The sequence below is a fragment of the Mastomys coucha genome, unplaced genomic scaffold (assembly GCF_008632895.1).
Source record: "Mastomys coucha isolate ucsf_1 unplaced genomic scaffold, UCSF_Mcou_1 pScaffold16, whole genome shotgun sequence".
NCBI classification, from domain to species: Eukaryota; Metazoa; Chordata; class Mammalia; order Rodentia; family Muridae; genus Mastomys; species Mastomys coucha.
Window position 1 is genome coordinate 93,418,362 of NW_022196898.1, and position 9,438 is coordinate 93,427,799.

At 44.6% G+C, this 9,438-nt stretch overlaps 1 protein-coding gene across 2 annotated transcripts in view; it reads right to left on the bottom strand.

Moving 5' to 3' along the window:
- Wdr63 (WD repeat domain 63) overlaps nucleotides 1-9,438 on the bottom strand; it is a 72,583-nt gene that overhangs the window by 18,428 nt on the left and 44,717 nt on the right. For both annotated transcript variants that reach the window (XM_031375756.1, XM_031375757.1), the window contains 2 exons: nucleotides 3,078-3,238; nucleotides 2,047-2,110 (listed from right to left, as the gene is read on the bottom strand). In XM_031375756.1, the coding sequence (XP_031231616.1) occupies nucleotides 2,047-2,110; nucleotides 3,078-3,238 (225 nt within the window). The remainder of the gene's footprint in view (nucleotides 1-2,046; nucleotides 2,111-3,077; nucleotides 3,239-9,438) is intronic.

Sequence of the window (9,438 nt, forward strand, 5' to 3'; positions counted from 1 at the left end):
TCTCTGCCTCTCTGCCTCTCTGCCTCTCTGCCTCTCTGCCTTTCTACCTCTCCTCTGGCTCTCTGGCTCTCTGCCATTCTGCCTCTCTGCCTCTCTGCCTCTCTGCCTCTCTGCCTCTCTGCCTCTCTCTCTGCCTCTCTGCCTCTCCTCTACCTCTCCTCTACTCTCCTCTGCCTCTGCCTATGGCCTCTGGTCTCTGGGCTCCACCTCCTCTGCCTCTGCCTTGGCTTCACTCAGGAAACATCCCCAGTGTTTATGGAAGATGCTGGGTGGGAGCTCACAAGGAAACCATCTGCAGCCCATAGACTGTGAATAGGGCACACGGGTTACAAGTCAACGGTGGCTGTGTACCAATTCTCCTACCGGCCAAGCAGTATTCAGTGGGAATGGCGGCCTGGCTTCATGTTGCCTGTTACACGGTGCTTGACTGATGGCTTCAAGGGTCTTTAGGATCCTGGAGTGAAAGCTCTTCTTTTTGTTAGGAACAGAGTGAACGCCAAGGAATGAAAAGCAACCCCTTTCCAACCATATCTTCCTGGCCTACGCACCTTCATGTCCCCCTTGTTTTCCTGCTATATGCTTGTGACCACAGCTGCCGGCCAGTTCCTACTTGCCAGTTCCTACTTGCTCTCACTAGGCCACTGTGACCGCTCAGCCTGCTTCCATTAGGAGTCCTCTGCCAATCAGCCAGCCCCACTGACCCAGCCCCCACTCCCTTGCCAGGCTCCTTTTCTGAACATGGTTGTCTCTGAAACTCTCCTTGAGGCAATCATAGCCTTTTGCCACCTGCACTCAGATGGCTGGCTGTGCCCTGGTATGGTTGCCCTCTAGACTGGTACGCTTTGGCCCTGAGTTCTCCCTCTTCCTGCCTGTTCCCTGCTCTTCTGGGTTCCGATGTGCTCAGTCTGGAAGCTCTTTTGACAAGGAAGGTTTTTCCCCATCAAATCTATCTGAAGAATTTCCGAGCCATCCTTTAGGGCTCAGCTAGCTCAGCTGTGGCTGAAAAAAAAAATGGTCCATGAGAGACAGATAGTCCCTCTCTGGGGTTCTGTATCATTTTCTGTTTGCTTACAACCGCAATGCTACCATTTATTTGCCTCCCCAACAGGCCAGAAGAGGGCGCTTCACCCTCATCTATTGTCAACCACGTCTGGACCATAGCATAGAAATGGAATAGAATTTATTTAAAATAAACGACTTTTTTCCTCCCATGGTCCTGCTCAAAAAAAAAAAAAAAAGTTTCAAAAGCTGATTGTCAGAGGAGATGGGACCTCAAGAGAATGTCTGAGATCAGAAGGAATCCGTGTTTGTCAAGATATACAGTCTGCTACTGTGTATTAAGGAAGTGGTCATGCTACATGGTGTCTGATATGGAGCATGCACACCCACAATGAATACCCATCCATTATCTAAGAAATATAGCCATGCCCTCAAGGCCCTGGAACTCCACAGAAGGAGTGTGAGGGTCGGAGGAAGGAGTGCAGTGTCTTCACAACAGACATTGTGATTACACACTCCATCTCACTGCACTTGCGATTACTGGCGTGTCATCTGGGCAAGGTTGGACCTGTTGACATCCTGTACTAGAGACAAGGGAGGGATGACCCATGAGGCCCTGGTGGCCCCAAGGAACTATAGGCAGATGATGCTATTAGTCAGGTAGGAGCTCACCAGGCCCCACCACTTCCTGAATATTTATAAACAGATAATGGTGGCTACAGGAGTTGTGACATCTCTTCAGTGATGTAGACACTGGCAAAGGAGTCCAGGCTCCTGTAAATGACCCTTAGCCCAGAGCCATGCAAGCAAGTCCAGTGACCATTAAATAAACACATTAGTAAGGGCTAGGTGAGAGGGTAGAGGGCATCAGTGGGAGGTAGAGGAAGATAGCAGGGGGCAATGAAGCCTGAAGGTGATAGATGCATTTTACATTTATGTGTGTGTTAAAATGCCACAGGGGTCCCATTAGCATATAATTAATATATGCTAATAAAACTTAAAACAAAAGGAGGTTTTCTTAAGAAGAAGTTAACCTGTCAGACTTACCCATAAATCGTCCAGTTTCAGAGTCCCTCTCCATTTTCCAGTCTGTGTATATCACCTCACCTTCCTAGAGAGAGAAGAGGGCCTGGATGAATGCGGTTCAAAGGCAGGAGACCTTGTGTTCCTGTCCTGGGACTGAGGGTTTAAAGACAAAAGCAACAAGAGAGTCTAGAGACAGGTGAATTCAGTATATGAGGAGGGAAGAAGGGCTCAAAGTTGCTGCTGTGTTTTATTCCAAGATGACTTTGATTTTGAATGAGTGTGCTTTATGTATGTACACACAGTGACAAGTGAGTGACATTGGAGGCCGTGGAGACCGCCTGAGGACCTGCTGGCTTTGGGTCGTTCAGGGATTTGCCGCTAGTCTTTATTCAAGTCAGGACTTAATGAAGACCTGGAACAAGACGGAGGGGGGAGGTGCAGCCTAGCACTTACCCTTTAAAGTCGGAGAAGAGGAAGTACAACTTAACTCAGACTTCGGTATTACACAGTCTAGTGCTAACCTTTGGCCATTTGAAGGAGGGGGAAGGCAGAAGGATCCGACATGAAGCAAAAGAAGAGAGAAAGCTACTTAAATGGGGAAGAGAAGGAAGCAGCGGGTGACACAGGCAGGGAAGCAGCAGACCGGTGCGTCTCTTAAGGGTGAAAACATGGAGACTCGTTGTCAACTGACTCCGGGTCACCTGTTTTAGGTTACCTTGATCATGTGTCCCTCCCTCCCTCCTCCTCTATCCTCCCTTCTCCCTCTTCGCTCCTCCCTCCTACCCCCTGCCTCCACTTTCAGAGATTATAGACGATGTACTATCAAGCCTGCTTTATGTGGTGCTGGAGGTAGGACCGGGTCTGTGCGCGTTAGGCAAACACTGGGCTGATGGAGTTTACATCCCCAGCCCTTGTTAAGAGACTTTCAAACGAGACATCTAAGTGAAAAATCTTAAATACAAATGAACATATTAAAACATGAAAATGAGCGTTGCAAGCCTTCAAATAGCAGACACACGCTGTGATTTAAAAACCCGACAGTTCTCTTTTACCTCTGTCCCCACGAAGAACTTGGTGCAGAAGTCCTCTATCGGCTTGAGGATATTGGCCATCCCTGATTCCAAGTTTTGGTAGGGGTTAATCTCTGCTGTCTTCACCATCTTGATCTGACTTAACATCTTCTCTCTCAGAAGAATATGGATGGAAGATGTACCTGTTTAGAGAGAGAGAGATCTTTAAAAACACACATTGTATTTTCTGTTGCTTTCCATACATATCTTTTCCATTCTTTCCTTTCCCAGTGTGGCGGTGACTAGGTCAGTTTAGCAGGAGCCTTCATCCTTTTCAGACCATCACCAACTATATCATAATATATATTACATATTAAAGCCAAGGTTGAAATACCAGGACTTTTCTTCCAAATATTTGATATTATTTTAGAGTAAAGTTTTTCTGATGTACAATTTACAAATATTGTTAAGCTTTGGAGAATGGAGAAAAATGTGAATCAAATAACAAACATATTTAACGCCATGGTTTTCAAAGATAAACACCACTGAAGAGCTGCTGTTTCTCTCCGTGGCTACACATAAAATGGGCTTTGTAGTAAGTGGATCATATCCTGGGGCTGGAGAGGTGGCTCTGTGCCTAAGAATGCTTGCTACTCTTTCATAGGGCCTGGGCGCTGTTCCCAGCACCTGCATGGCACTTAACCACCATTTTTAAACTCCAGTTCCAGGTAAATCAATGACTTCTGCAGGCACTCAACATACATGTGGTGCACATATATACACACAAGCAAAACACTCATATGCATAAGAAGGAACAAATATTTTAAAAATGAAATCATATTCTATTTTAACCTGATATGCTGCTCCACTCTTCTCTTAGAGTCAGGTAAGGAGAAATCGAAGAGGGGAAGATAGGAGGCACACAAATACTTAGGAAGGCATAGGAGTCAAGAAAATAGTGGGGTGTTTAAAAATCTGGGCATGTATGTGCACGCACATGTGCACAGCTAGTGTGAACACCTCCTCCCTCCTTCAAGCGTGGCAGTTCCAGGGATCAAGCTGAAGTCTTCAGGTTTGTGCTATAAGCACTGCACCTGCTGAACCATCTTGGTGGCTCAATGAAACCGTTTCATGCTATGGAGTCGAAGAGGAAAATATTTCTACCAATTGTATTTACTCCGACTTGAGTGGGATAGCCTTGGATATTCAATGACTTCAAAGCTATTATTATGCACCACATAGTCTTTGGTGTAATTCCTGCAACTAATTTTTATTGAACACTTACTACAAGTCAGACACTAAATTGTGTCTATCCCTATATTGACATATCTATATTGACAATGTCCCTGAGGTAGTTGCCTCTGTTAGCCATTCCTTTTATCTTCTCACCTTTTCCCCAGACAGGACAGAGATAAGGTAAAGCATAAAGAGGCACAGCCGTTTACTTGGTCAAATAATAAACTGGATTTTAAAACACAGACCATCAACACCAGAATCCACTCTTAACCACTTTGTTACTGCTTAAAAAGCACCTGGCAGGCTCCGAAGCTGCTCTAAAAGAATTCGAAAGCTGTTAGACTAAAGCTGTCCTCATTAAAATACATGCAGTTTTCTCACAGAGAGGTCGAGCTGGTGTCTGCCTGCAGCCCTCACCCCTCCTGACTCATTACACAGTACGGAAGATGCTCTGAATGCTACTAGAGGAGAATGGCAAACACCAACCCAGCTATCAACCATCCCATCAGTGATGATCTGCCTGTATGCTATGCTGGTGCGGTAGTGGCACAGATGTTGTGGGAGTAACCAACCACTGACTGACTATATATATTTAAGGCTGACCTCATGAGATGGAACCCATGTCTGATACTGCTTGGTTGTCCAAGAACCTGAGACTAGATAGGCCAGGGACCTAGGAAAAACAAACAAGTACTATTGCTCTGCTAAAGGAACACAGCAATAAAAAATGACTCTTAATGACGTTCTGCTATATCCATAGATGAGTGTCTTACTCAGTCATCTTTAGAGAAACCTTCCTCCTGCAGAAGGTGGGGACAAATGCAGAGACCCGCATTGGACAAGGTGCAGAGTGTGAGACCTTGGAACACCCAATCCTGACTGGAATTCCTCATTAAACCCCGGGGAAGCAAGGTCTTCTAAATACAGCGGGGCTGCTCCATGTGTGGACTCACGGAGACTGTGGTAGCCCACACAGGGCCTGAAGGGGTCGAAGCCAGATGGGATCCCAGTGCGGAGAAGGGAAGTGGACACAAGCTCCTCCCCCTAACCCAGAAGCTATTTCCAATTGGCAACTGCTTATGAATGAAAAAAAAAAGTTTTCTCCAGTGGAGTGTTATTGGATATTTTAATGCTTTGTCTAGGTGTGTTTTTTTTTGGCTTTTTGTTTGTTTTGTTTCAACATTACAGGTCTTCTTATATGAGTTCTGATTTTGTGTTTTTATGGAATTTCTCTGTGTGTGTCTCTATGCCTATATTTCCCTTCTGCCCCCTTGGGCACCTTTTTTTCTGTTTGTTTGTTTCCTATTCCGGTTTGTTCTAGTTGTCTTTGGGTTTTTAATGAGATAGGAAAGAAAGGGTGTAGACTGGGTGGGTCGGTGTGGAGGTAGGGGGTATCTTGGAAGAATATCTTTAATTAAAAAGTAATACACTCAGAATTTTAAAAAATTACTAGATTATGCCCACAGACCATGAACTCTTTTGGGCTCTAAAATGATGGGGGTGGGCAGAGGGGGGGTGAAGTCCTTGGTCACTAGATGGCGACAGAGTAACAGAAAAAAACTAGGCATGTTCGGCAAGTGCTTGTGATTTATGGCCCAAGAAATTCAGTGTTAGATCAATAGGCAAAATGTCCCAGGGAAGTTATGTGTGCACTCTACTGAACAGATCTGAGACTGGCCAGAATAGGTGCTCGGCTGGCAGTGTGTCCAAACCTCAGGTGGTGGTTAATAAAATCACTAAAGCTGGTTACTCATACAGGAGGCAGGAAGCCACAGATCTTTCTGAACTCATGGAATTGCCTGCAACATGAATTTCTGGACGGTTTACTTGTGTTTCTGCTGGGAACATGTCTACTCCTTCTATCATGATTTATCACAGATGCTTTTCTTTAAGAGTGATATATAAAATCACGTTGTGCAGAAAGAAAATATTTGGATGATGTGTTTTCATGTTTGATGACATAAGGATATTCTATGAGCTGCTTATTTTAATGAAAGGCTTTTCCTTAAGTGCATGTAAATGTATTTTCTATCTGTCCCACCAGAATATTAGGTCTGTAAAAAGACTTATCTTTAAAAAATATTTATGATTTTAAATTATGTGTGTATGGGATGTGCATATCCAAAAGAGAGTGAGGAGCCCCTGGAGCTGGAATCGGAGTTGTGAGCTACCTGACATGGGTGCCGTGAGCAGAACTGGGATCCTACAGAGGAGCAGTCAGTGCTCTTGAGGGGCTAAGCCGTTTCTCCAGCCCCAAGACCTGGTTTTTCAGTATTGTGCCCTTAGATCCTGTGACTTTGTGGAGTTTAAGAAATACTTGTTGACTAAATGTAGAAAGCACATGTTCCCTCTTGACCTGCTAGTATACCAGGCATTCTTAGATACATCCAGGGAAATCCTTTAAAAATGCATAAAAATATAAAAGAAATAGATTTTTTGAAAATTAATATAATTGACCATGTAAACAAGCTTACAGTGGTAAAAAATATATAATATATAAAAATATACAATATATATATATAATATGTAAACCTATATATTAAAGTATTCCCTGAATCCCCCACATTATAAAATCATCTCAAAAGATGTAGAAAAAGCTTTTGACAGAATTTGGCCCTTGCTTGTCACATGGGCAAACGCTAGCAGTACATATAAACATGTAGAGAAGTGGCTTTTATTGTTTTATAGCCCAGGCTGGCTTGGAACTCACTATGAAGCTCAGGTTGGCCCTCCCTGTTGAGCCATCTCCCTGTTGAGGTCTCTCAAGTACTAGGATTATAGATGTTATCTACCATACCCAGCTTGGGCAAGCTTGATGTTTGACAAAGAAACACATCAACTGATGGAGAAGGGAGAGTCTTCTCAACAGAATGTAGGAATACACACATAGCAAGAGGTTTGATCTGCACTCTATGCCATATAAAACTTGACTCAAGAGAGATCATAGGTCTAAAGAGAAAACACTGGGAATACCTAGAAAAAAATGTTTGCAGCCTTAGGTTAGGCAAAGATGTCTTAGATTGCAATGTCCACATTCATAATGCACAGAAGAACTAACTGATACATTGGACGTCCTCAGAATTAAAAGTGTTTGATCTTGCAAAGACTATTAAGAGAACAAGACAATACAGCATAATCTGGATGGAAATATTCCACAATCATATACTGGATAAAAGACTAAAATCTATGAAACATTAAGGATTCTCAATGCTAACAAACACTGTATCAACTGCCATTGAGAACACAGGGACACTTGACCTGGCACCACTAATAGGGTATATCTATACGGTGAAGTATTAGTCTGTGTGATGGCTGGTCCTGGTTGGCAGCTTAACTTCTGGGGAGAGGGAACGTCCAGCAGAATGAACTGTGGGCGTGGCTGCTGGGCATTTTCTTAATTGCTGATTGAAGTGGAAGCATTCGGTCCACTGTGGGCAGCACCATCCCTAGGAAGTTGGGTCTGGGAAGCTGGCTAATCATGGGCCTGAGGAGACAAGCCCAGCAACCAGCACTCCTCTGGGGTCTCTGCTTCAGTTCCCACCTCCAGGTGTTTGTCTTGGACTCTGGCTTCTCTGGGTAATAGACTTTCCTCTCCAAGATACTTTTGATCATCAGCAACAGAGAAGCAAACCATGGGAGGGTACACTTGTAATCCTAGCATCGGGGAAGCTGAGGCAGGAGGATTGTGAGTATGAGGCTAGCCTGAGCTACATAGTAAGAAATTGTCCCGTCCAAACAGACAAACAAACAAATATAACAGCCAGCCAGCTAAAAATGAGAGTGCGTACTCTGGATCATTAACATAGGATGGTACAAAGTGCAAATTAATATAGAGCAGCAGGAAGTTAGGAGAGGTGGCTAATGGGACCTCTGAGAGTCAGGGATGTCCTCAGTGTGCGCGTGTGAGCCGCCCAAGCTCTTTACCAATGGACAATATACCTTATTCCTACTATTCCACAACAAAGCTACGAAGCCAAATAAAACTCTACACACTCTAAAAAGTTTAATAATATCCATACTCTAAACTGGATAGAGTATTCACATCGTCATGACTACTAATATTTACCCAGTTTTAAAAAAATGATAATTGGTTGCTGGGGGTGGAAGCTCACATCTGCAACTCAATACTTCCAAGGCTGGGGCTGGAGGGTTGTTGGAAATTGAAGGCAGCTTAGAATACCTAGAGAATTCCAGGCCATCCTGGGCTACTCAGTAAGAAAAATATACTAAGATATTTAACATAAGATAATCACGTGGCAAGTTGCATTAACCTCTCCCTCTCTCTTCCTCTCCCCCCTCTCACCCCCTCTTTCTCCTTCTCCCTCTCTCTTCCTCTCCCCCTCTCTCCCCCCTCTCCCTCCCTCTCTCTCTTTCCCTCTCTCCCTCCCTCCCTTTCCTCCCTTCCTCTCCTTCCCCTCCCTCTCCCCTCCCTCCGTTTCCCCCTCCCCCCCCTCCAGCTTTGGTTTTCCTAATTATAGACCATTAATGAAAATTCCCAGCTTGCAAGCGTTGCAAGCATTGGTACCTGGTTCTATTCACCATACTAGCCTCGCTGTGAGACCCTCATGAGTGTTGTTAGATGAAGGAAAGCACACACAATATTAGCACAGTCCCTGATTCACAGAATGAAGGCATGTATTCTATTAGCACATTCCCTGGCCCACAGATGGAAATTAATCAAGTATAACGGGTAAACTGAATCCGCAGGAGGAAGAGAAGACTCTGTAGTTCCTTTAAAATGTTTGTTTGGACCCCAAAGGAAAACAAGTGCGCTATGTCTGAAAAATGCCCTGCATCCAGATTCCCCTCTTTCTCCAGCACAGGCCCAAAGAATAAAGCACATCTGCTTCAACTAGGCATTGCCTGCGTGTGTGTGTGTGTGTGTGTGTGTGTGTGTGTGTGTGTGTGTGTGTGTGTGTGTGTGTGTGTATGCGCCTCGAAGCTGGGACTCTAGGCCTTCCCACACCTATGTAGCAGATGTGCAGCTTGGTCTTCATGTGGGTCCCAAACAACTAGAGCCGGGGCTATCTCAAAGCTGTTGTTGCCTGTATATGAGATATGTTCTTCTAGCTGGGCTGCCTTGTCTGGCCTCAGTGGAAGAGAATTTGCCTAGCCTTGCAGAAATTTTAAGTGCCAGAGTTGGGGGTATACCTGGTTGGGGGGGGGG